At 37.7% G+C, this 27,777-nt stretch overlaps 1 protein-coding gene across 11 annotated transcripts in view; it reads left to right on the top strand.

The window, feature by feature from the left end:
- Window positions 1-27,420, top strand: part of LOC100752965 (KIAA1109 ortholog) — a 197,168-nt gene extending 169,748 nt beyond the window's left edge. For 8 of the 11 annotated variants that reach the window (XM_035451565.1, XM_035451567.1, XM_027391975.2 and 5 more), the window contains 14 exons: window positions 11-211; window positions 1,084-1,263; window positions 2,019-2,156; window positions 3,108-3,365; window positions 4,185-4,335; window positions 4,867-5,024; window positions 5,151-5,343; window positions 5,565-5,782; window positions 7,718-7,969; window positions 9,292-9,495; window positions 11,135-11,329; window positions 12,051-12,185; window positions 21,048-21,213; window positions 26,719-27,420. In XM_035451565.1, coding sequence (XP_035307456.1) covers window positions 11-211; window positions 1,084-1,263; window positions 2,019-2,156; window positions 3,108-3,365; window positions 4,185-4,335; window positions 4,867-5,024; window positions 5,151-5,343; window positions 5,565-5,782; window positions 7,718-7,969; window positions 9,292-9,495; window positions 11,135-11,329; window positions 12,051-12,185; window positions 21,048-21,213; window positions 26,719-26,935 — 2,666 coding nt within the window. In that variant the 3' untranslated portion in view covers window positions 26,936-27,420. Of the gene's footprint in view, window positions 1-10; window positions 212-1,083; window positions 1,264-1,768; window positions 1,912-2,018; window positions 2,157-3,107; window positions 3,366-4,184; window positions 4,336-4,866; window positions 5,025-5,150; window positions 5,344-5,564; window positions 5,783-7,717; window positions 7,970-9,291; window positions 9,496-11,134; window positions 11,330-11,956; window positions 12,186-21,047; window positions 21,214-26,718 lie in introns of those variants that run through there. The other 3 variants (XR_004771991.1, XR_004771990.1, XM_035451570.1) reach the window with 3 other exon arrangements.
- The last annotated feature ends 357 nt before the right edge of the window (window positions 27,421-27,777 follow it).

The raw sequence follows: 27,777 nt of genomic DNA, 5'->3' as shown, positions 1-27,777 counted from the left end.
CTATTTACAGGTTCTTCAGGATTAGGCAGCCCACTTGGCAGAAGTCGACACAGTAGCAGTCAGTCAGATCTTACTGGCTCCAGCAGCAGTTCTTCTGGCCTGAGCTTCACAGCATGCATGTCTGACTTTTCCCTATATGTGTTTCACCCCTATGGTGCAGGGAAGCAGAAGTCCACTGTTTCAGGTCTCACATCTGGATCAGGAGGACTAGGTATATGTGTTCGTTTGTGTCTTTTGTTACATTTTTCAAAGCTTTCTATACTTAGACCATGTTACCTTAAATAAGAGCTATAAGCCAATATCAAAAGCTTATATTTTCCCTTCTGATAAATTTTATCCCTATTTTATGAGTAAAAATATGAAATATTCAGGTAAACTGATTTTACAAGGATTTAAAATTTAAGAATGCTTATTAAGTGATATATATAGCATAATATCTAAAGATACAAGAGTTTATTTACATTACATATTTAAATGTTATCAAATTACTTTGCATAAAATTTTAGTGCATAAAAAGTAAAATTTTAAAGTATGTAGGTGATGCTTGGTAATTTTTTGTTTGTTTGTTTGTTCTGTTTTGTTTTTCGAGACAGGGTTTCTCTGTGGAGCCTATCCTGGCACTGGCTCTGGAGACCAGGCTGGCCTCGAACTCACAGAGATCTGCCTGCCTCTGCCTCCAACTTCTGGGATTAAAGGCGTGTGCCACCAACACCCGGTGATGCTTGGTAATTTTACATGAGATCATTAAGCCATCATTTAGTAAAATGAAATCTGCATTTAAAAATTCAGGCCTCATTAGTGAATATTTCTTCATTTATACAAGTAAAGCCTAGCTTTTCTTGTTGGAGTGAGCTTGTCAAAATTGCTACTCTTGTATACAGGCTTCAAACTACCTAAACTGTTGTGAAGAATGCAGATGCTCATTAGATTATTCTTTCTAAATTTCCCCTAATTTAGCTGCTTTTGATTGGTGACATGTTACAGTATACTGGATAATTTTCATTAACTACTTGTTTGCATACACCACCTTTTTGTGCATATGCATACATATGGACATTTTTCTTATTTTGGTTTTCTTCTTAGGGAATGTAGATGAAGAACCTACTTCAGTCACTGGTCGAAAAGACTCATTAAGTATAAACCTTGAGTTTGTAAAAGTGAGTTTGTCTCGAATAAGGCGCTCAGGAGGTACCTCATTTTTTGAAAGTCAATCTGTGAGCAAGTCTACAAGCAAAATGGATACTACATTAATCAATATATCTGGTATTTTATTTTATAGTTTTTAATTAGAATATTATTGTAAAGAATTAAACAGTGCCTCTGACTTTAAGGTGGCTTTGAACTTAGATGATTGGGGGGTAAATAATCAACTTAGATAACTATAAAACAAACTAAAGTACGAATGACTATAATCCTATCAGTGGGTCAGCTGGCCACCAAATCTGGGAGTATGGGCTCAGACACTGTACCCTGGAAGTCATCGACAAGTCAATCTAAAGAAGCTGGAAGAGGAACAGAAGAGAAAAGAGACCGAAGGGGAATGGTGCCAGAACAGAACCCCTAAAGGTGGCCATAAGGGTGCTTTTCACCCTTATGAAAGTTTCTGCTCTGGACCAAAAGGGGAAATAAGTACTCCCTTCCACCCAGCTATTTGGTTTGCAGTTCTCTTTGTGCAAGTTCATATCCTAGCTCATACTGTTGATTTATTTTCCATATTTGAGAGGAGGCCTATGTTAAGCTAAAAGCTTGCCATATATCTAATTTCTAGAACATCTCTGATAACTGGCAGAACCCTAACTTGCCATCTTCCCAAGAAATGGACACAAAACTGATGGTCTTACAATGCACTGTTTCTGTAACTTGAAGAAAGATATAAAATCGTTCATTAGATACAATGTATCCTGGTATCTTATGGATTAGAATAGTAGGTATAATACCATATTTGATAACTACCATGTAAAGTGTTAAAAGTTCTGGAAGTCTGTTCTAAGCTCTAACAAACTTTATTTCTCCATCAGCTGTTTGTGATATAGGATCTGCTTCATTTAAGTATGATATGCGCCGACTCAGTGAAATCCTAGCATTTCCAAGAGCCTGGTATAGGAGAAGTATTGCAAGGCGCCTATTCCTTGGAGACCAAACTGTAAATTTGCCAAGTAAGCTTGTTATTGTACTTTAATTAGGGTTAAAGTAAACAAGATCCATAATTGATAGCACACATTTTGACTTACTTTGATACTGTGTAATTCATTCATTTGTTCTAAAGAATGTCTACTGAGTCCCTCTAATGGCAAGCACTGAGCATTCCAAACAAATAAATGCCTCACTCTCTTGAAGATTACCTCCTAAAAGACATCTTATTCTGTAATCCTTATAAATTTGGAAGTACAAATATGCATTTAACTATCCAAGTTAATCATAGTTACTTAAAACATGGAAAAATGAGAATATTGGAGACATACTACAGTTGAGCTGAAATAGTTGTGGAAGTGAAGAATACAGTTGACCTGGTACAGTAGAAAATGTAAAAAATCTCATGAGTGGGTCTATTTTCTCACCTGTAGTGGACCCACAATAATCTGTTTTCCCTTCTCATTCATTTTCTGCCATAATTAAATAAAATACTGGATTTTTCTTTGCAATAAATTGCAAAATGCAGAAGTGGAAGGAATATGCAATGTAGTTAGAAACGGTGTCTGAGTGAAAGGACTTTTATCACTTAATGTTCTTACCTGTGCCTTTTTTTATGGCTTCCTTCTTTATTCATTATTCTCTCATGTTCTTTCTGTGTTCTTTCTACTGTATACTGTATTTTTAACAGCTTGTATATTCCAACAAAATTTTTCAGGCAATATAGAAATTACAATGTGGTTATATTCTATTTTTTTCAAGTGAATGATTACAATGAGTACAAAACAAACAGTAAAAACAGCATGTTTTTTTGTGTCCCTTACATGATTAAAAATTCTACATACTATAGGTTAAAAAACAAATTATCCCAAGAACCCACATGCATTCATACCCAAGCAACTTATTATAGACTAACTGTGTGGGCAAGCAAATTACCTGTGACTTTTGTTTTGTTTTCTTTTCTACTGTTGTACCAGCATCTGGTCCAGGGACTCCTGATTCTATTGAAGGGGTGAGCCAGCACCTTTCTCCTGAGTCATCAAGAAAAGCATACTGCAGGACCTGGGATCAACCAAGTCAGTCAGCCTCTTTCACTCATATGCCTCAGTCACCCAATGTGTTCAATGAGCACATGACCAACAGTTCCATGTCACCAGGGACAGCAGCACAGAGCCTCAAGTCCCCAGCCTCCATAAGATCAAGGAGTGTGTCAGACTCTTCAGTTCCTCGAAGAGGTAGCACTGCTCTTTTTGTTACAAGTAGCCCTCCAGTGTACCTAAGACAAAAATCTTAATCACTCCCAGGTTTCTATCCCAGTTACTAGAGATGGATTCTTGAGGTTTTTGTAAGATAGAGGGAGAGGGAAAGAAACAAAAACACAAAAACAGTAAGTACCAAACACTTCAAAGTACTGCCTGCAGAATAGTTCTGTGGATGTCTATTTGCTTCATAAAGTGATAGGAAGTAAGGAGTTGCCATGTTGTCAGTGTAAAAGGACAGATGCTTTTAAAAACATCCCAATAATGTTGTGAATGTACCAAAAGATGGTTCCATACAAGGAAATGAATCTTTACAGTTGTTCATTTATTTAGTCAGTGTTTTTCCAACTCTTGCATGCTGGCATTGTCCTTGTGCTTGTGTCTGAATATATCAAAGTGAATGACATAGTTCTTTGCACAACCAAGAATAAAGTATAATGAGCAAAGTTAGTACTTGCTTTACACATTGAGTCCACTAGATAAATGCCAGGTATCCAGCCAATGTCTGCATTTCAGAATGGTCCCTGCCTTTGAGTCTTCTATTTGACTGAAACGCTTTTGAGTTTTTTCTTTTATAAAAAAAATCCTAAGTGATGAAATATCTTTGCAGCTATGTTCCACACACACCATAATTCCCCTCATCTCACCTGTTTTAGAAGCAATATGGCAACTATTAAACATTTGGTCTGGTACAAGAAGCTCATATTTACCTTTTGAATTTTGCTTTGTAATGAGTTTTGCTTTGTGTGAATAAGTGTACATTTGACTTTTTTTTTTTTTTTTTTTTGCCTTTAGACTCAATTTCCAAAACATCAACTCCTGTTAACAAATCAAACAAAGCAGCAAGCCAGCAAGGGACTCCGTGGGAGACACTTGTTGTTTTCGCTATCAACCTGAAACAACTAAATGTTCAAATGAATATGAGTAATGTCATGGGAAATACAACGTAAGCTATTTAGATACAAAGAAAATATATTTGATAAAAATGTTTAATTTTTCTTATAATATTATGAGGCAATTTTAGCTCTTTTAAATGTAGAAATCTTTGAGGCAGTGAATATAGTAGGTAAAATGTTATAAACGTTTTATTCTGAAAATGGCTTAATTGTAAGGACACCATAATACAAATAACATAAAACATTTTCCCAAAGGAAAATGATAAGAAAATAGGATAATTTTCTAGCTAGAAACCTTGATTAGTTTTAATATTCAAACATCTACCACATAGTTCTTAAGTTCTGTGTTGAACTGGCTATAGTGGATGTATACCATTCATTCAAACACTCAGAAGGCTTAGATAAGAGGATCAGTTGAGCTTCAGTATTCAAAACGAGCATTAACAACACACATGAAATCCTTTCTCATAAAAAGGAAGAAATATTTCACTGTCAAATTGGATCTTCTACTTAATAATCTGATTTAGGTACTATTTTTAATGCATGACAACTTATCTAACAACCTTTTCCTTCTTTTTTAGTTGGACAACTAGTGGTTTGAAAAGTCAAGGCCGCCTTTCTGTAGGGAGTAACCGTGATCGAGAGATTAGCATGTCTGTCGGTTTGGGAAGGTCACAGTTAGATTCCAAAGGAGGAGTAGTTGGTGGGACCATCGATGTCAATGCTTTGGAGATGGTTGGTATGTTGAAATTTTACACTAACATATCCTCAAACATTATATTGGGAACAAAAAGGTTTAAAAAGTTAAATTTGGTAAGTTTTCCTTTGAATATTTCTATGAAAAGTAATTATTGTTTTTATTTAGCTCATATTTCTGAACATCCAAATCAGCAACCCAGCCACAAAATACAGATCACCATGGGTTCTACTGAATCTCGGGTTGATTACATGGGCTCAAGTATCCTCATGGGTATCTTCAGCAATGCTGATCTTAAGCTTCAGGATGAATGGAAAGTAAATCTATATAACACCCTGGATTCAAGCATGACTGATAAAAGGTATTTATCAGGATGCCCCCTTCTGAAAACTTTATGTGACTACTAGCCCTTAACATTTTCTTAACATTCAGGGATGGGAGGAGTAGTTCATTTTTTTCTACCGATTGATTTTATATGGTACAACTAATACAAATGAAAAGACTGGGCAGGGAGGATGATTATTCTTGTGTTATTTATATCTTCTGTGAAATTTATGATACAAATTGTGTTTCATTCCTTAGTGAGATTTTTGTGCATGGAGATTTGAAGTGGGATATTTTCCAAGTAATGATATCAAGATCAACCACACCAGACCTGATAAAAATAGGAATGAAGCTCCAGGAATTTTTCACACAACAGTTTGATACCAGCAAACGAGCTCTATCAACCTGGGGACCTGTTCCTTATCTTCCACCCAAGACAATGACTAACAACCTAGAGAAAAATTCACAAGAACAATGTAAGAATTGCAATTCAACATTGATCTATTCCTCATCTTCCTCATATGTATATTCTTAAGTAACACATTCATATGCCATACTTAGAAAGTATCTGTGGATTCTCCATCACATCCCCTCAGCACTGACTATGCTCCTGATAATCACATCAGCTGCCCTTTAGGAAGGTATTTCTGTTTCTCCTCCACCACAGCTCACCTGTAGCATACCTGCTATGTGACAGTATTATATTCTGATTTGAGGCATTGGCTGAGGAGTGAGAATAACTGAATCTGTTAACTTTGATTTTAGACAGGTTATTATCTTTCACTCAGAAATTAGCTTGTATTTATTAGAACAACAACTATATGCTTTGGTACTTCTCTAGACACAAGAGTTGCAAGTTAATGACTATCCCTACCTCATGAACCTCACATTCAAATAGGAGAGGGAGACTGTAATTAAATGCATAAATGACATGATTTTAGGTAGATAGAAGTTATTGTTTAAAAACAAAGCAAGGGGAGGATATAAAAAAGGCTAAGGTGAGAAAATGGATATTTCAGAAAAGATGATTGGGAAGCCTTTTCTGAAATGACATGTTAATAGAAATGAGTCAATAGTTGAAAGAACTGAGATAAGATATGAGGGAAAGTTCTGGGCAGAGGGCCATGGAGGTGTGAAGCTCCTGTTGTTCCTCACAAAGTTGGATTACTTGAGAATCATTGCTGGACCTAATGGCACAGTTCTCTAATCACAACTACTTGGGAAACTGAGGCAGGAGGATCATAAGTTCAAGGCCAGCTTGAACTATTAGTATGAGACCCATCTCAAAATGAAATAGTCACAATGGTCTGGGGATATAATATTTCTCTAGGCCTTTATATTCCTTATAAACAGTATTGCTAGCAAGCATTTGTAAATTGCAGTGCTGTACAAAGTATATGGTTTACTTTCTTTTGAAAAGTCCTTGTCAAGAGAAGCAGATACCAGATTTAGAGTATTGTTTAAAAAAAAAAAAAAAAAGCCAGTTAAACACAAAGCATGATCCTTGGTAGCACCTAGATAAGAATGATAAACACCCAAAAAGGACATTACTGGAATGAGTGGGATGAAAAAAATCTGAATTCTGTGATCAATTAATATTTCTCAAACAATATGCATCTGTAACACCTGGAAATCCATATTTTGACAGTGCTAAGGAATAAACTCAGGCCTTGCATATGCCAAGCAAATTCTTTCAAAAAGCAAATCTGAGCCAGGCAGCAGTGGCACATACCATTAGTCTCAGCAGTCGGGAGGCAGAGGCAGGGGATCTCTGTGAGTTCGGGGCCACCCTTGTCTACAGAGCAAGGTCCAGGATAGGCTCCAAAGCTACATGGAGAAATCTTTTCTCAAAAAAGCAAAAAATAAAAATAAATAGATAGATAGATAGATAGATAGATAGATAGATAGATAGATAGATAGATAGATAGATAATCTGATACAGTAGATGGTGAGACTTAAGAATACAGAGTTCTAATGCACTCCCAGGATGCTGATAGTGCTGGTCCTCTGGCCTCACTTTAATGGAAAGCTCATAGGAGAGAAAAACATAAAACCTCTCATTCCTATTTTTTACCTATGAAGAGTTGTTAGACCTGATTGACAATCTTTAATCATTGTTGTATAGAAATTGTATAAAATACCATTCAAGCTCTTTGTAAGTCAGTCAGCATTGCAGATGTTGTACAAGTTGTGAGAGTTGTAAACAATAGAAAGTTCATACCTTCCCAAGCTCTGTCCATCCTTACACAACAACCTTTCACACTGTATATTTAACAGTTGCCTAACATCTCCCATTATTTCCACTTATTTTCTGAGTCACTTTTAGCTGTAGAATGTACCCACCTCTGCCTTTTGCCATGCTTAGGATACTTGAGACGACTTATGACAAATGTTTCTTGGTTCTCTTGTAGTGCTTGATGCTGCACACCATCGACATTGGCCTGGGGTGTTGAAAGTGGTATCTGGATGCCATATATCCTTATTTCAGATTCCATTACCAGAAGATGGCATGCAATTTGGAGGATCCATGAGCTTACATGGAAATCACATGACCTTGGCTTGTTTTCATGGTCCAAATTTCCGTTCAAAATCCTGGGCCCTTTTCCATTTAGAAGAACCAAATATCGCCTTTTGGACTGAAGCTCAGAAAATCTGGGAAGATGGTAAACTGACACATTTCCAGCTTTTATTCTTTTCTATCTTCTGACCTGATCATAAATGACTTATGTACTTTTTCATTCTTAGATCTTTTTTGAATGTGTGTTAATTTTTGAGGGTGTGTGAGGGGGTAATGTGTGTTTTTATATGATGTGTATGAGTGAAGACAGCCTCATGCCACAGTGTGCTTGTGGAGGTAAGAGGACAATGAGGGATAACAGTCCTCACCCTCCACCCTGCTTGAGGCTAGGCTACCTGACTCATACTTCCAAGGAGCCCTTGATATAAAAGACACACTTTAATATATCCAGCTTTACACTAGTTCTGGGGGTTCAAGCTCAGGATCTCATTAATAATATTTACCCAGCAAATGCTTTTCACACTAAGCCATCTCACTGACCTCCTATGTGCCTTTGTTTACAATTATTTATTTTGAGAAGGACACATTTGTGCTGTAGCACAGTTGTGGAAGTCAGAGAACAACTTGAAGAGCTGGGTCTTAGGAGTTAAATTTAGGTTGTCAGGCTTGGTAGCAAGTACTTTTACCCCTGAACCATCTCCTGAGCCATTTTGAGTGTTTTTATTAGAGAAATTATCTCCATTTATTATGCTGTAACTAACAGACCAGGGGGTGAATTCATTGCCAGTGAATCAGCATCTGTAAAGTCTGGACATGTTAAAGAATATCTAAACACACTTCTCAACTTGCTGTCTATTACTTAAATTTAGTTACTCCCTGTTACTTAAATTTAGCGCTGCTGTGACTGGCCACAGCATGATATGTAGAAATAATCCTTGTAAAAACATGAAGACAGTGGCAGTATGAGACTGTCAGACAAGACTGCATTATAAAACCTGAGGGAAGTGATAGAACCCTGGAAAGCCACACATCTAGAAATATGTGGGCAGCACAAGTTTGTCTTGATGGGTTTTTTAAGAAGGGCACCAAATATTTAAAAAGAATGGCTCCTTTGAACAGTTTCCTATTCAGTGTTTCCTTTTGTTTGGCTTCTTGAGGATGTCTTACTCTTTAGCCTAGGTTGTCCTATACTTCATAATCCTCCTGTCTTTGCTTCCTGAGTGCTGGTGTTGCAGGTGTGCACCACTTCCTGACCCGCTCAGTGGTTTCTTAACAAATGCTTCATGTTCTTTATCTTACCAGGATAAATCTAGTTAACTAAAATGAACATTTGTGGGCTTTCTCATTTAGCCTTCTTACCCTATCTGTGTATAGCTTAGCTAAATCTATTACTCTGAAGCCACAGTTATTTTTGTAGATATAAATACAGTTTATCACTTTTAGAAACATATTTTTCTTGTACTCTAGGCTCTAGTGATCATTCTACATATATTGTTCAAACACTGGATTTTCATCTGGGTCATAATACCATGGTTACCAAACCATGTGGTGCTCTGGAAAGTCCCATGGCAACAATAACCAAGATAACAAGGCGTCGCCACGAAAATCCACCTCATGGAGTAGCAAGTGTAAAAGAATGGTTCAACTATGTCACTGCCACAAGGAATGAAGGTTATATTTAGCTTTTGTTGGGCTTATTTTGTTTGTTTTTCTATTTTGAGCTCTGTCAGCTGTTTAGAATATAAGTAGAGGTCAAGTTTTCATGTTTTAATACAATTTTTATTTTATTTCAATTGTTATATAAAATGATTGTTGAATATAAGAATCAACAATTCGGTGGTACATCATTTTATAGGCTTAAATTAGATATAACTGGAACCATCCTAAATAAATTAAATAAAATTAAATTTGTTATACTTCATAACATTTGGGAAATATTTTACAAGTTATTGGGAAAAAATGTTTTATAGTTATTCTAAGTATTGGAATCTGGGAAATTTATTATATGGTTGACTAACAGAATGCCAAAAAATGTAAGATTCCACTTACCTGAAGTAAAATTTCAGTAATATTATTCCTATCAACCTATCAAGTCATAATTATTTTTTTTTTTTTTTTTTTTTTTTTTTTTTTTGTTATTTGAGACAGGGTTTCTCTGTGTAGCTTTGGAGCCTCTCCTGGCACTCACTCTGTAGACCAGGCTGGCCTCAAACTCATGGATATTCAAGCCATAATTTTTTAAAGAGGAGTGCTTTGGATGAATTATTCATCTATTAAACTAGTTCTGTGGTAGTTTGCCAGGTTGTTCTTTTGTGATTTCTGTAGGTTTGCATGTGCAACATGACTTTTATTAATCATCTGTTATTTTGGAAGCTGACTACATTAAGGAATGTGAAGATTTGAATGTTTTACTTAAAAATGATATTCTTTCTAAATGAAAAAGATTACTTGTTCCATGTGATTTTGAGTAGCTTTCAGGAAGTAGGCAGACACTTTAGATGGATAAAAATATGTTAAGAATAAAAGAGGGCTTGGCAGTGGTGGCACATGCGTTTAGTTCCAGCACTTGGGAGGCAAGAGGCAGGTGGATCTCTGAGTTTGAGGACAGCCTGCTCGACAGAGCAAGTTCCAGGATAACCAGGTTTACAAAAAAACCTTTCTCATAAAGCAAAACAAAGAATAAAAGAGGGTGAGAGAAAATTACAAGTCTATGTCCTGTTTTGTTGTTGTTGAAAAGATTCTGTCTTTAACTAGAATGTTCTAGGGAGCTGTTTGTGAATCTACATCAATAATCTTCACACCTATAGTGTAGTCATATGTTCTGAAAAATAATTTCAGGGTCAGGATAATATTTAGTGTTCAATTTATGTAGACCATTGGGTTTAATAAAATTCAACTTCAGACATGATTTAAAATTGATAATAATTCACATTAAAACTGGAGGAACCAAAACTAGTAGGTATTGGGTTTATCCAAATTTCACATTACAAAATTGTGGTTCTAACAGCAATAATGTATACATGCACACTTCTTCTTAAGAATATGATTATTTCTAACTTGTAAAGTGATGAGTTTAATATATTATAGTGTCTTTAAAGCCACACTTTGTACAGCTTAGCTAAACCTATTACTCCCAGGCCACATTTATTTATGTGGATCTAAATACAGATTATCAATTTTAGAAACATGTTTTGTTTTGTTTTTGCTTTTTGTCAATAATAGGCTCTAGGGATCATTCCATATTGTTTAAATGCAGTATGATGACAGTGCCCTTTGGTTTAACTTAACCCTTACTGTTTTATGTGTGTAGAACTAAACTTACTTCGTAATGTTGATGCTAATAACATGGAGAACAGTACTACTGTGAAGAATTCTAGTTTGTTGAGTGGATTCAGGGGAGGTTCTAGCTACAACCATGAAACAGAGACTATCTTTGCATTACCAAGAATGCAGCTTGAATTTAAATCAATTCATGTTCAAGAACCACAGGAGCCTTCTTTACAAGGTATGTGGAAATAGACTCTCTAGTCTTAACAGTACTAAGAAAACTCTGAAGAAACTTTGGACTGTAAATGGAGTTCCTAATTGGTCTAAATAATAAAAACCCAGAGACAGATATAGAGGAAAATGCTGATAGATCAGAGAGAAGGAGAAAGCCAAAGCCACCTTTACCTCATTAGCTTCCCAGTGGAAATAGAGAGCAAGTTCCTGTTTCTTCCCACTAATATCCTGTCTTCATCCAGCATCTAACTTCCTCTTTCCACCCAGTCATCTCACTTCCTGTCTGTCTGTACAGACCTCCAGACCTCTATGGTTAGCTAGTGGCAAGCTCCATCCTATGATCTTCATACAAGCTTTATTTGTACAAGCAAGATATCACTACTGCTCTCTTACCACAGGTTATTTTGGTATATTAATTTAATAAATCTGTTGATATAAGGCAAATTGATATTCTTAGCAGATATTCATGGCCTCTGGTAAATTATTTAGCCTATTTGTGCCTTTTCTCCCAAGTATTGGGAATTATAATTGGACTTTATTATAAGGAACAATGACACATTGTAGGAATTTTTCATAGGTTATCATTATTCTGTAAATCATGTGCATATAGCAGTTGCTCATTTCTTTACAGTTAACATTTCAAGTGGATGCATTTACATGGATCTGTGTACATCTTTAATGGGAGGAGCCTTGTTTCATACTGTAAAAGAACTTTATCATTACAGATGCCAACTTGAAACCCAAGGTGGAATGCAGTGTGGTGACAGAATTTACTGACCACATTTGTGTGACTATGGATGCTGAGCTCATCATGTTTCTCCATGATCTAGTGTCAGCATATCTGAAGGAAAAAGAAAAGGGTGTGTTTTATATTTTTATTTTCTTCTTTTCAAGTTACAGGAAAGACAGGTGTCAATGGATTAGCATGGAGAATGTTTTTGAGTTCTGTGATAGAATGAATGGAACATGTCTTTTTCCATGTGGGCTGCAAATGTCAAAAAAATAATAATTACTAATGCTGTGTGACAGATTTCCTGAGTATCAGCTAGATACATTGCATTCTTTTTAATTTTTTTTACATTTATTTATTTTGGTTTTATGGGGGATGGGGTGTATCATGGCACACATACAGAGATCAGAGGACAGTTTACCTGAGTCAGTTTTCCTTCCACTGTGGTGTTTGTGAAAATCAAATTCAGGTCATAAGCCTTGGTGGCAAGCACCTTTACCTGCTGAGACATCTGACTGGCCTACCATGGCACTCATAAAGTGTTTCTTACTTATATTTATAAGGAGTTTTGGGGGAGTGTTTGTTTTGTTTTGTTTTGTTTTGTTTTAAATAAGGACTGAAAAGATGGTTCAGTGGTTAAGAGCACTTGCTTCTCTTCTAGAAGGCCTGAGTTTGGATTCTAGCACCCATGTCACGGTGCACACAACAGCATATAGCCCGTGCCAGTACACACACACACACACACACACACACACACACACACCATACATACATACATACATACATACATACATACATACATACATATTTTTAGAAGTTTCTAAAAATATAAAAGTCTGTAGTTAAGCATTATAGATGATCATTGAAGAAACAGCTACCTAATAAAATTGCATTATTTTATGCATAGTATACAGTTGGAGAAAGTAAATTTTGTAAGGAAATAAATCTGTGCAGAGAACATTTTAGTTTTATAAATAAATTACTTAGACTTTAGTGGCCCTGTTTTGATTTCATTAGCAAGATAACATTGGTTTCCTTACTGGCACATTAATGTTGACTCATTAAGAAACATACAATGACTCTAATAACCTATATGGAATTGGTTCAATGTATTGTAGTCCTCCATCACTATTGATGAAGTAAGGGTATTTGAAATGGTAAGAAATGTCCTCCCTAAACTGGTCATTTGTTCCATTCAGTATTTATTGCAAAACTGTTGTGTATTTTTGAAATATGAAGTTATGGTGGGTTATATCAGATGTGTTTATTTTTCTCAGTGCTGGGATTCAGGGCCTCATGCATGGAAGGCAGACACTTAACCAATGATATACACACCCCACTTTTTACCTTTCGTTTTTGCCGACATTGGTGTTGAGGTAGGCTATCCCCAAGTTGCTCAAGCTGACCCTGAACTCACTCTGCATCCAAGGCAGGCCTTGGAACTTTTGATCCCCCTGCCTCACAGGACTACACTGCCTGGCCCAGTTACTTTTTTATAAATTTTATTTAAATTAGAAACAATCTTATTTTACATATCAATCACAGTTCCCTCTATCTCCCATCGTCCCATGCTCTCCTTTGACCCCCCCATCCCATCTCCCATCCACTCCCCAGAGAGGTTGAGGCTTCCATGAAAGGTCATTAAAATCTGTCTAGTCATTGGGCCCATGGGAAATGGGCTTCCGAAATCCATTGATGCACTAAGGATACATCCTGGTTCCACGGCCAGAGGCCCCATAGACTGCTCAGTGCTCCTAGCTGACACCCATGTTTCAGGGGGCCTGATTTGGTCCTATGTTGGTCCCCAGCTGTCAGACTTGGGTCCATGAGTTCCCACTTGCTCAGGTCAGCTGTTTCTGTGGGTTTTCCCAGCATGGTCTTGCCCCCCCCCCACCTCTGAAACTGGATGCCAGGAGTTTGGCTCAGTGCTTAGCTGTGGATCTCTGCTTCTGCTCCCATCAGCTACTGGATAAAGGCTCTAGGATGACATTTAAGGTAGTCATCATTCTCATTATAGGGGAAGGGCATTTAAGGTAGCCTCTCCACTACTGCTTAGATTCCTAGTTGGGGTCATCTTTGTGGATCTCTGTACAATTCCCTAGTGCCAGATTTCTCTTTAAATCTATAGTGGCTCCCTCTATTGATGTGTCTCTTTTCTTGCTCACCTCTATTCATCTCCCCATTCAATCTTCCTGATCCCCCATGATCTCCTCCCCACTCCTCTTCTCCCCTCCTCTTTCTCCTTCTTCACTCTTCCCTTCACCTATGCTCCCAATTTGTTCAGGGGCCCTTGTCCCTTTCTGCTTCACTGAGGGACCATGTATGTCTTTCTTATGTCCTCCTTGTTTCCTAGCTTCTTTGGTGGTATGGATTGTACGCTGGTAATCCTTTGCTCTATATCTAATATCCATATATGAGTGAGTGCATAACATATTTGTCTTTCTGTGACTGGTTTACCACACTTAGGATGGTTTCTTCTAGTTCCATCCATTTGCCTGTAAATTTCAAGATTCCACTGTTTTGTTTTTGTTTTTTTGTTTTTGTTTTTGTTTTTCTGCTGACTAGTTCTCCATTGTGTAAATGTACCACATTTTCTGTATCCATTCCTCGGTTGAGGGGCACTCGGTTGCTTCCAGGTTCTGGCTATTACAAACAATGCTGCTGTGAACATAGTTGAACATATGTCCTTGTTGGATGAATGTGCATCCTTTGTGGATATGCCTAAGACTGGAATGGCTGAATCTTGAGGTAGACTGGTTCCCATTTTCCGGAGAAACCGCCATACTGACTTCCAAAGTGGCTGTGCGAGTTTGCACTCCTACCAGCAATGGAGAAGCATTCCCCTTTCTCCACATCCTCTCCAGCATAAACTGTCTTTGGTGTTTTTCATTTTAGCCATTCGGGCAGATGTAAGATGGTATCTCAGAGTTGTTTTGATTTGCTTTTCCCTGAAGGCTAAGAATGTTGAACAATTTCTTAAGTGTCTTTCAGCCATTTTAGATTCCTCTGTTGAGAATTCTCTGTTTACTTCCTGTATCCCACATTTTAATTGAATTATTTGGTGTTTTGGTGACTAGCTTCTTGAGTTCTTTGTATATTTTGGAAACCAGCCCTCTGTCAGATGCAGGGTTGGTAAAAATCTTTTCCCATTCTGTGGGCTGCCATTTTGTCTTGTTGACTGTGTATTTTGCCTTACAGAAGCTTCTCAGTTTCAGGAGGTGCCATTTAGTAATTGTCAATCTCAGTGTCTGTGCTACTGGCCTTATGTTCAGGAAGTGGTCTCCTGTGCCAATTTGTTCAAGGGTACCTCCCACTTTCTCTTCTAAGAGGTTCAGTGTGGCTGGATTTATGTTGAGGTCTTTGATCCATTTGGACTGAAGTTTTGTACATTTCGATAGATACAGATCTATCTGCAATCTTCTACAACCCAGTATCCAGTTATGCCAGCACCATTTGCTGAAGATGCTTTCTTTTTTCCCATTGTATAGTTTTTTTAACTTCTTTGTCAAAAATCAGATGTTCGTAGATGTGTGGGTTAATATCAGGGTTTTAAACTCGATTCCATTGGTCTACCTTTGTATTTTTGTGCCAATACCATGCTGTTTTTCAGGACAATAGCTCTATAATAGATCTGGAAGTCAGGGATGGTGATGCCTCCATAAGTTCCTTTATAGTATAGGGTTGTTTTGGCAATCCTGGGTCTTTTGTTTCTCCATATAAAGTTGAGTATTGTCCTTTCAAGGTCTGTGTAGAATTGTGCTGGGATTTTGATAAGGATTACATTGAATCTGTCAATTACTTTTGGCAAGATTGCCATTTTTACTATGTTGATCCTGCTTATCCAAGAGCATGGGAGATCTTTCCATTTTCTGGTATCTTCTTTAATTTCTTTCTTTAAAAACTCAAAGTTCTTGTTATACAGGTCTTTCACTTGTTTGGTTAGTGTTACCCCAAAATATTTTATGTTGTTTGTGGCTATTATAAAGGGGGATGTTTCTCTGATTTCTTTCTCAGTCCATTTATTGTCTAAATATAGTAGGGCTACTGATTTTTTTTTTTTTTAGTTAATCTTGTATCCTGACACTTTACTAAAGTTGTTTATCAGCTGTAGGAGTTCCCTGGTAGAATTCTTCAGGTCACTTATGTAGACTATCATATCATCTGCAAATAGTGGAAGTTTGACTTCTTCCTTTCCAATTTGTGTCTCCTTGATCCCCCTTTGTTGTCTTATTGCTCTAGCAAGAACTTCAAGTACAATATTGAAAAGATATAGAGAGAGGGGACAACCTTGTCATGTCCCCGATTTTAGAGGAATTGCATTGAGTTTCTGTCCATTTAGTTTGATGTTGGCTGTCGGTTTGCTATATGTTGCCTTTCTTATGTTTAGGGATGTTCTTGTTATCTCTGATCTCTCCAAGACCTTTATCATTTAGGGGTGTTGAACTTTGCCAAAGGCTTTTTCAGCATCTAGTGAGATGATCATGTAGCTTTTCTTTTTCCATTTGTTTATGTGGTGGATTACATTGATGGATTTTTATATGTTGAACCATACCTGCATCTCTGGGTTGAAGCCTACTTGATCATGGTGGATGATTTTTCTGATGTGTTCTTGGATTAGATTTGCCAGTATATTATTGAGTATTTTTGCATCAATGTTCATGATGGATATTGGTCTGTGGTTCTCTATCTTAGTTGTGTGTGTGTGTTTGGTTTGGGTATCAAGGTAAGTGGAGTCTCATAAAACGAGTTTGGCAGTGATCCTTCTGCTTCTATTGTGTGAAACAATTTGAGGATTATTGGTATTAGCTCTTCTTTGAATTTCTGGTGGAATTCTTCACTGAAGCCATCTGGTCCTGGGCTTTTTTTGGTTGGGAGACATTTGATGGCTGCTTTTATTTCATTGGGGGTTATAGGTCTATTTAAATTGCTTATCTGTCTTGATTTAGTTTTGGTAAGTGATATCTATCCAGAAAATTGTCCTTTTCCTTTATATTTTCGAATTTTTTTGGAGTACAGGTTTTCAAAGTATGACCTGATGATTCTCTGGATTTCCCCAGTCAGTTGTTATGTCCCCCATTTTCATTTCTGATTTTGTTAATTTGCATTTTCTCTCTCTGTCTTTAGGTTAGGTTGGATAAAGGTTTGTCTATCTTGTTGATCTTCTCTTTTTGTTCTAGAGCTTTCAGTTGTGCTGTTAATTCTCTAGGTTGGCTATTCTCCAGTTTCTTCATGTGGGCACTTAGTGCTATGAACTTTCCTGTTAGCACTGCTTTCAGAGTATCCCATAAGTTTGTATATGTTGTGCCTTCATTTTCATTGAATTCTAGGAACTCTCTAATTTTTTTTTTATTTCTTCCTTGATCCAGGAATGATACAGTTGAGCATTGTTCAATTTTCATGAGTTTGTAGGGTTTCTGCAATTTATGTTGCTGCTGAATTCTAATTTTAAGCCATGGTGGTCAATAAGGTAAAGGGGATTATTCCAATTTTTTGTGTATGTTGAGGTTTGCTTTATTGCCAATTATGTGGTTGGTTTTAGAGAAGGTTCCATGTAGCACTGAGAAGAAGGTATATTCTTTTGTGTTTGGATGGGATGTTCTATAAATCCCAACTGGATTTATTGTTCTGTTAATCCCAATTGGGTCATAACTTCTGTTAGTTCCTTTGTTTCTTTGTTAACTTTCTGTCTGGTAGTCCTGTCCAGTAGTGAGAGTAGGGTGTTGAAGTCTCCCACTATAAGTGTGTGGGGTTTAATGTATGACTGAGGTTTAGTAATGTTTCTTTTATGAATGTGGGTGCCTTTGTATCTGGTGCATAGATGTTTAGAATTGAGACTTCATCTTGATGGATTTTTCCTATGATGAATATGAAATGACCTTCTTCATCTCTTTTGATTAATTTTACTTTGAAGTCTAATTTGTTAGCTATTAGTATAGCTACACCAGCTTGCTTCTTATGGCTATTTGATTGGAAAATCTTTTCCCAGCCCTTAACTCTGAGGTAACATATGTCTTTGAAGTTGAGGTGTGTTTCTTGCATGCAGCAGAAGGATGGATTCTGTCTTTGGATCCATTCTGTTAGCCTGTATCTTTTTATAGGTGAGTTAAGACCATTGATATTGAGGGATATTAATGACTATTGATTGTTGATTATTGTTTGTTTTAGATTTGGTGGTGGTGGTGGTATTGTGTGTGAATTTTTCCCCTTTTTTCTGGTGTTTGGTAAAGTGGAATTATCTATTGCCTATGTTTTTGTGAGTGCAGTTAACTTCATTGGGTTGGAGCTTTTCTTCCACAACTTTCTATAGGGATGGATTTGTGGATATGTATTGTGTAAATTTGGTTTTGTCATGGAATATCTTCTTTTCTCTATCTATAGTGATTGAGAGTTTTGCTGGGTATAGTAGTCTGGGCTGCCATCTGTGGTCTCTTAGTGTCTCTAGAACATCTATCCAGGACCTTGTGACTTTCAGAGTTTCCATGGAGAGGTCAGGTGTAAATCTGATAGGTCTGCCTTTGTTGGCCTTTTTCATTTGTTATGCTGTATGTTTGGTGTTTTGATTATTATGAGGCCAGGGGACTTTTTTGGTTTAGTCTATTTGGTGTTTGGTAAGCTTCTTGTACTTTCATAGGTATGTCCTTCTTCAGGTTGGGAAAGTTTTTCTTCTATGATTTTGTTGAATATGTTTTCTGTACCTTTTAACTGGGTTTTTTCCGCCTTCTTCTATACCTATTATTCTTAGGTTTGGTCTTTTCATGGTGTCCCATATTTCCTGGATATTTTGTGTTAAGGATTTGTTGGATTTAAGATTTTTCTTTTGTCAAAGAATCTGTTTCCTCTAGTTTATCTTCAGTGCCTGAGATTCTCTCTTCCATCTCTTATATTCTGTTGGTTATGCTTGCATCTGTAGTTCCTGATCGTTTACCCAGCTTTTCTATTTCCAGCATTCCCTCATTTTGTGTTTTCTTTATTGTTTCTATTTCAATTTTCAAGTCTTGAACTGTTTCCTTCATCTGTTTGATTGTTTTTTATTGGCTTTCCTTGCTTTCTTTATAAGATTTGTTAATTTCTTGCATTTTTTTGGTTTGTTTTTTTCTTCCATTTCTTTAAGGGATTTTTTTCATTATCCTCTTTGAGGACCTCTATCATTTTCATGAAGTTGTTTTTGAGGTCATTCTCTTCTGCTTCATCTGTGTTGGGATGTTCAGGTCTTGTTGTTGTAGAATCCCTAGGCTCTGGTGGTGTCATATAAGTAAGTCTGTTGTTGAATGAGTTCTTATACTGTCATCTTCCCAGCTCTTCTTCCAGTAGGTACAGGTGGGGTCTGTCTCTCTCTTAGTGGGTATGGATTCAAGGGTCTATCTTCTCCTCTCCCAGAAGGTGGAGGGATAAGACAGGAATGGTGGCAAGGATGCTAGATGCTTTGTTCTGTCTCCAGGTCCTCCCCCCCTCCCTTCTACCAGAGGGTAGAGGGGCAAGACAGGAATGACGGCCAATGCTGGATGCTTTGTTCTGCCTCTAGGTCCCTCTGGGGGATTTGGTGGCAGGAAGGGTCTGGAGGCCTCAGTCAGGGGACTCAAAGAAGGAAAGGTGGGCTGGAAGAGCCTGCTGCCCCACCCCCATCCCCCACCCCCTCCCCCCCCCACCACACACACAGCCCTCACCTCTCTACCTGGCTCAGTTTTACGTGTGATTCTTACTAAATGTAGCTTGGAAAAAATAACTTGTTCAGGGCATACTATAAAACTATTTTATTTTATCATGAATAAAATGCTAAATTTACCTTGCAGATATATCAACACTAAAAGATTATCAAAAAGACTATGTTGAAATAGTACAAAGCTAACATAACAGATTGGACTACTCTTCCATTACTGTTGATCAAAAATGTGCCAAAAATCAAGTGAGAGTAAAATCTATAGTGATGGTGGGAAGAGTAATATCAAGCCTCAATTCAAGCTCCTACATATCTCAAAAAGCACTGTGTGTCGCACCTACCCAAAGCATGAACCCTTCATGTCCTAGCACTGAAGTGTAGTAGCCACTAGTTACCCTGCTCTGTGCAAACCAACATTTAGGCTTCATTTCCAGTCTGCCCATGTCTGCACTTATTTCTCTTAGATGTTATATAAAACATTTAACATTTCATAAAATATTGTATTGGTCTTGCCAGGTGGTGGTGGTTCACGCCTTTAATCCCAGCACTTGGGAGGCAGAAGCAGGCGGATCTCTGTGAGTTCAAGACCAGTCTGGTCTACAAGAGCTAGTTCCAGAACAGCCTCCAAATCCACAGAGAAACTCGGTCTTGAAAAACCAACCCCCCCAAAAAAAAAAAACTTTAAAAAGACTTTTCTTTTATAAGGCATACTTCAGCACCATGAAGAAAACATTTTATACAAAAATTTGCTTATTGACACTGTTTTCATAACTATACAGCCATTAACATATAAAAAGCACTGATTACATACTACAAATGAAGTTTATGCTATATTAGCTAACAGTCCAACTAAACTTTTAAAAGTCATCAGGTTACAACCTTTTTTCCCATGCTCAAGATATTGTAAAAAAGTATTTTACTTTGGAATTAATAACCCCTGGCCTTTCTTTAAATTTTTATTTTGAGACAAGTTCTTTCTTAACTGTAGGCTGGCTTGAAACCGGCTGTCTCCTTAGTCTCCTAGTCAGCTGGGGTTATAGATGTGACCAGCATACCCAACTGCTAGTCATTGTTTAGGAATACACCTCTGTTGATTACAGTGCCCTACACCTGCTGTCACATATGTGAGCTCAACAGTTTGCCACAGTGACAACCTTGCTTTTCTCAGGAATACTAAAAATTGGTGTTTTCTCTTAGCTTATTTTAAAATACCTTTTAACGGGTGTAATTAAATGAGGCTTGGCATGGTAATATATAAAATGATAGAGCCGATGGTGGTTCTTAAAATGTTTTAAAATTTATAAGTTCTGGTTTTATAATTTTTCCCCATTGTAGCCATTTTTCCACCTCGGATTCTATCTACTCGACCAGGACAAAAAAGTTCAATTATTATACATGATGATAATTCCTCTGACAGAGATAGAGAAGACAGCATCACTTACACCACTGTGGATTGGAGAGATTTTATGTGCAACACATGGCATCTGGAGCCTACTCTTAGGTAAGAAGTGAATGTGCAAACCTCAACATGTCAAAAGTTACTGTACTGACTGTTGTTCCAATTTCTGTGACCAAATGCTTGACAAGAAGCTGAAGGGAGGTTTTATTTTAGCTCATAGTTTAAGAGGGGATACAGTCAGTCCATCCTGGTGGCACAACATGAGGCAACTAATCAGTGTATCCATAATCAGAACCAGAGAAGTGACAGAAAATGGGACCAAGCTATAACATCTCAAAGCCTGCCCCCAGGAACCCACACTTCCTACAGGTTCGTTCCAAAACCTTCAACAGTGCCACCATCTGGGTACCAAGCCCATGGAGGACATAGTTTATGTTCAAACCACAATGTCTACTCCATCCGCAACAGGCTCATAGCCATCCCATAATGAAAAATACATTTGTTCACCTTCAAAAGTGTTCATAACTCCAACCCTAGTTAATAATCCAAAGTCTCTTTTGAGATTCAAGGCACTCTCTTTAACTCTGAGCCACTGTACAATAAAAAAAACAAGTTAATACTTCCAATATATAATGGCACAGAGAAAACCTTCCCTGTTACAAATGGAAGAATAGGGGCATAGCAAGGAAAGATTGGGCTAAAGCAGTACTGAAGCACAACAGGGCAGAAACCTAGCTTCCAAAGATCTTCAGTGGCTCCATTCTTCCAGCTCTGCCTCCTGCAATACATATAACCTCTCTCTTGGGTCAGTTCTTCATGTCTGTAGCTTTTCTCAGGAGACATTCCGTGATCCTGGCATCTCTGTCATCCAGGCTTTCCTCTCCTATGTACACTTCACTTTCACAGATTCATGCATTAAACTCTTGGCGATTCTTTGAAGATTCTGATAATGCTACATGTTATCTGGCTTCAGTGGCCCCAGGAACCTTGTCACAAACTTCTGTGATTCCCCCATCCTTGCATCATTTTTGCCTATAAAAACAATACCATGTAAACAGTGCTGCCAAATACTGCTGCTAGCTGAAAATGTAGTCTGCCCCATTGAACAGGTGATGGGGAATGTTCTTCTGTGTATATGTTTCTCTTATTGGTTAATGAGTAAAACACTGATTGGTCAGACGGAGCAGTTATCATGTGGTAGGCAAAGGAGTTGCAAGTCCGGCATTCCCCGGTAAGATAAGACCACATGGAAATACTTAGATTTATAGTTATGGGTTAATAATTAAGACAGAGCTAGCCAATGGAAACCCAAGCCAACAACCAACAGCTTTGTAACTAATATAACATCTATGTGGGTTTTTTTTTTCGGGCGGGGGGGCAGAGAAGAGAGCGATTTCTTGTTTGTCTCTGTTTATGTCCTGATTCTGCCCAGTTAAGTCACTTCCTGTCTGACCAATCAGCCAATCGGTGTTTTATTCATTATTCAATAAGAGAAACATACACAGAAGTACATTCTCCATCAGACAGGAATCAACCTCTATGTGCTGGTCCTTGGAGAAACATCCTAGGCAGTTGTTCTCTCATTAGGGAACCCCTTTGGCAACATTCTCAGTTGAAGCTTTCTCCTTACAAATGAATTTGCATTTTCTTAAGTTGGAACTTGTGATGGGTAAGGTCTTTCTAATTGCTCCAAAAGAGTTTCTTTAACAGTGTTAAAGAATCTCTCAATCTCTCTCTCTCTCTCTCTCTCTCTCTCTCTCTCTCTCTCTCTCTCTCTCTCCTCCTCCTCCTCTCCTTTCCCCTTCCCCTCCCCTCCCCTCCCTCTCCTCCTCTCTCTCTCCCCTCTCCTCCCCTCTCTCTCCCCTCTCCTCCCCTCGCTCTCCCCTCTCCTCCACTCTCTCTCCTCTCTCCTCTCCTCTCTCCTCTCCTCTCTTTCTCCTCTCTTTCTCCTCTCCTCTCCTCTCCTCTCCTCTCTCTCTCTCCTCTCCCCTCTCTCTCCTCTCTCCCCTGTGTCCAGGCTGGTCTCGAACTCACAGAGGTCCGCTTGCCTCTGCCTCCCGAGTGCTGGGATTAAAGGCATGCACCACCACGACCCAGCAGCCACTTTCTTAGCACTGGTCTTAATTTTAATTTAAACATTTAATTTTAATTAAAACAATTTTAAACTTGTTTCTCTATCAAACTGCAGATTTTTCTTCTCCATTTGTTGCTCACTCTTACTATACACCTGGTAAGAGTAACCTGAATACTATTCTTCTATAATATTTCTTCCATGAAACAGATTAGCCCATTACTTTTTAATTCAGACCCACTCAACATAGACAGAATGTAGCCAATAGACTATAGGAATAGCCTCTAGCCCAGTTCCCAACAGTCACCCCCCTCATGAGCTAGACTTCTCTGCCCTCCCTTTGGGGGTGGGGGAGATCCTCAATTTCTACACTTCCATCCATTAAACTCTGTAGCATTGAAGGGCTTTTTTAGCCCAAAGTTCCAAACTTTTCCACATCCTCTAGTAAATCAGTTCCAAAGGCCCAAAAAACACATGGTAAAGATTATCACAGCAGCAACCCCATTCTCAGTACTAATTTTATGTATTGGTCATTTTTCCCATTGCTGTGACCACACCCAACAAGCAGCAACTTAAGTAGGAAAGAGAAGGCCATCTCACTTCCTGTCTCCACCTCCCTGGTACTGGGGTTAAAGGCATATACCACCATTGCTTGGCCTCTGTAGTTAGCTAGTGGCAAGCTCCAACCTCTCTCTGATCTTCAGACACACTTTATTTGTACAAAAAAGGTATCACCACAGAAGTCAGAACAAGAATTCAAACATTGCAGGATCCTGTCTGGAGGCAGGATTTGATACAGAGGCCGTGGAGGGGAGCTACTTACTGGCTTGCTTCACATGGCTTGCTCAGCCCACCTTCTTACAGAGCCCAAGACCAGTAGCAGCAGGGATGGTACCGCCCACTGTGGGCTAGGCCCTCCCCACAGATCACTAATTGAGAAAATGCCTTCAGCTGGATCTCATGGAGGCATTTCCTCAGCTGAGGCGCCTTCCTCTCTGATGACACTAGCTTGTGTCAAGTTGACACACAAAACCACCCAGTACAGTAATCATACATCATTAATAAGTAGCCGTCAGAGTTTCCTACTGGATATTATAACAGTTGCATGGTATCACAGGATCTTTTTGCATGCTAAACAATATAAAACCATGCCTACAATGCTAAATTTAATGCTAGCCAATAATAGTTTCTTTTAATGGGTCACTTTTTTCCATAGTCATAACATAACCAAGTATCAAATCCTCAAATCATATCAAATCTTCAAAAGCATTTTCTAATTTTAATTACAATGGTTATTATAATTAGTGGTACCTGCTTTGTATGTTGTTTGACTAACATCCTTTCTATTGTTTTTCATTTACTTTATTATTCAAATTGTAACTTTTCCAAATCCTTGGATGGTACCCAAAAATGGACTCCAGCCCAATATTCTGCAATATGATATATTTATTTAAATTAAATTATTGTTCAGACATATTTGTACCACAAAATAACTCCAAAACAACAGAATTTTGTCTTGTACAGCTGTGGCTTGTTGGTAATATATATTCAATAACATTTGCCATAACCAAATCAACAGAACACTTCATTATGAGCAATCTTAACATTGCTATTGGGTCAGTGTGAGTAAAGTATTTGGAAGATATATTTTAGATTTGTAAATCTAAATTATAATGGAATTAAGTGCTTTAGAGTGTATTTAAATTGACTATAAATGAAGTTTCATGTGAATATAAAAAGTTGCTTGTTCAGCTGACCTGAACATCGGGGAGCTCTTGCTCCCCGGACTGATAGCTGGGATACCAGCATGGGACTGATCCAGACCCCAGGAACATGGGTTTCAGTGAGGAAACCCCCGAAATTTCTGGGACCTCCTGTAGTAGTTCAGTACTTATCCCTACATAGGTGTGGACTTTGGGAGCCCATTCCACATTGAGGAATACTCTCTGAGCCAAGACACATGGCGGTGGGCCTAGGCCCTATCCCAAAGTATATGATAGACTCTGATGACACTCTATGGAAGGCCTCACCATCCAGGGGGAACAGAAAGGATATGTGATAGGTAGGGTTTTAGTTGGGTGGGGAGGGTGGTAGGGGAGGACGGGAGGGAGAAGGGATCTAGGATTGTCATGTAAAAAAATCTTGTTTCTAATTCAAAAAAAAATGTCACTTGTTATTGGTTGTTCTCTTATTCTTTGGCTCTTTGTTCTTTACTGTTTGGGGGGATCACAGCCACCTCCCAAATAAATCACACAAGGAGGCTTATTATTACTTATAAATGCCCAGCTTTAGCTTGCCTTCTTTCTAGCCAGATTTCCTTAACTTAACTTATCCCATCTACCTTTTGTCTTGGGCTTTCTCCTTTTTTTGCTTCTGTATATCTTCCTTTCACTCTTACTCTGAGGCTGGCTACACTGTGTGGCTGGCCCATAGCATCTTCCTCTCCTTGTTCTCTTGCTGCTTCCCTCTTTTTCTATTTATTTTCTCTGCCTGCTAGCCCCTCTTATCCATTCTCCTGCCTTGGTATTGGCAGTTCAGCTCTTTATTAGATCAATTAGACAGGCACGGTAACACAGCTTCACAGAATTAAACAAATGCAACATAAAGGAATGCAACACATCTTTGCATCATTAAACAAATATTCCATAGCATAAACAAATGTAACACACCTTAAAATAATATTCTACAACATTTACTATATTCCATTTTCAGCAAACTCATGACTAAACAATGAATAGTGTAGAATGCCAAAGAATATTATTACCAGCTCTGGCTCCAAGCTTGGCTTTACCTCTGAGTAGTTCAATAATTAAGCCCAAAGACCTTCCTTCTTTTCCTTCTTTAGTTTTCTCATGTAATTAAAAAAAAAAATGGTAATACCCACCTGTGTACTCACCTAGCCACAGGTAGCACTCAGCGCCTGGGGCTAACCTGTTTCAAGCCCTTGAAATGAGGCAAGAACAGACCAAAATGAGTAGTGTCCCACCTCCCCCCCCAAAAAAAGGAAGTACTTTACATTTACACACTACTCACTTCCTCTGTTAACTTGCTAATCAGCTAAATCTTCAGTATAGACAGAAATTCCAAGAAGTAAGTCACCAATAACCTATCTTCCACATGAAAGGAAATGTCAAGATCAAGGAGAAAATGTTCTCCTTTCATGTTCAGCACATAGCACTCAGTGAATCTTAGCTTTTGCCTTATTACAACTACAGCTTATGGAATCTTTTAAACAGTTGTCATTTAAAATATTTAAAATGACCTTGTAACAGGCCCAAAATAAATTAATCACACTGGAATTCCATTATTATTATCAATGTATATAATATGTCAGAGAGTTATCATCACCAATAAATTATTTTCAGAAAACAATTACAGTGAATCTAAGGCTTTTAGACTCATGTATTCAAATACACTGCTGAAGTGGTTTACCCAGACTCTATTAAGGGAGTGCAGTAATATTCATGGACCTACCTCCAGGACTATGCAGATACATAATATACCTTGACAATGACCATTTCTAATTACTATTTTAGATTAATTTCTTGGACTGGAAGAAAGATTGATCCAGTAGGTGTTGATTATATTCTTCAAAAATTGGGCTTTCACCATGCCAGGACTACTATTCCCAAATGGCTTCAGAGAGGAGTGATGGATCCCCTGGACAAGGTGCTGTCCGTTCTCATAAAAAAACTTGGCACTGCACTGCAGGATGAAAAGGAAAAGAAAGGAAAAGACAAAGAAGAACACTAGAATAGTAGCTTAATCTGTGAAAAACCTGATTATATCCGTTAAGTTTTATTACACTGGATTTTTTTTTCAGCATAACTTTTAAGTATTACTTTAAAATAATTCTAATTTTGTGGCCATTGTAACAGTTTGTAAGTTAATCTGTTTATTCTAGTTCTACCATTCTGTATACAGTAAAGTATTGCATGAAAATGTAAATTTTGTGGAAAACTACATTAAAATATATGCATAAAATTTATGATTGTTTTATGTGCAATATGATTACTGCATTTAAAATATTTGAAGAGTAACTGTGAATTTTTTTGTTACTGGCCATAACTTTGAGAAAAAATCTTGTTGATAATGTGATTGGGGGGTGTTTAATTTTTTATGTAGACTTGTATAAATACCTATTTGTATATAATTTGAGTAATTGTGATGATTGTATACCACAAAAATATTGTTTGTAACTATTGTAATAAAGTCAACAATAATGGCTTCAGTCTATAGCTAGTTGTTTCATATCTTTTTCTCACTTACTAGTGTGTTAACATGTATATGCTCATTCTGTTTCACAGTTACCATATGTTTTTTATATATAGTACTTGTAAAAAATTAAAATGCATAAAAATACTGGTGGGAGTGCCAACTTGTACAGCCACTTTGGAACCAGTATGGAGATTCCTCAAGAAAATGGGAATCACAAGATCCAGCAATTCCACTCTTAGGCATATACCCAAAAGTTGCACACTCTTACAAGTGTGCAGCATTATTTGTAATAGCCAGAACCTGGAAGCAACCTAGATAGATGCCCCTCAACTGAAGAATGGTTGAAGAAAATGTGGTACATTTACACAATGGAGTAC

The sequence above is a fragment of the Cricetulus griseus genome (genome assembly GCF_003668045.3).
Source record: "Cricetulus griseus strain 17A/GY chromosome 1 unlocalized genomic scaffold, alternate assembly CriGri-PICRH-1.0 chr1_0, whole genome shotgun sequence".
Lineage (NCBI taxonomy): Eukaryota > Metazoa > Chordata > Mammalia > Rodentia > Cricetidae > Cricetulus > Cricetulus griseus.
Note: the sequence above shows the minus strand (reverse complement) of the source record. Positions and strands in the feature narration are given on the sequence as shown.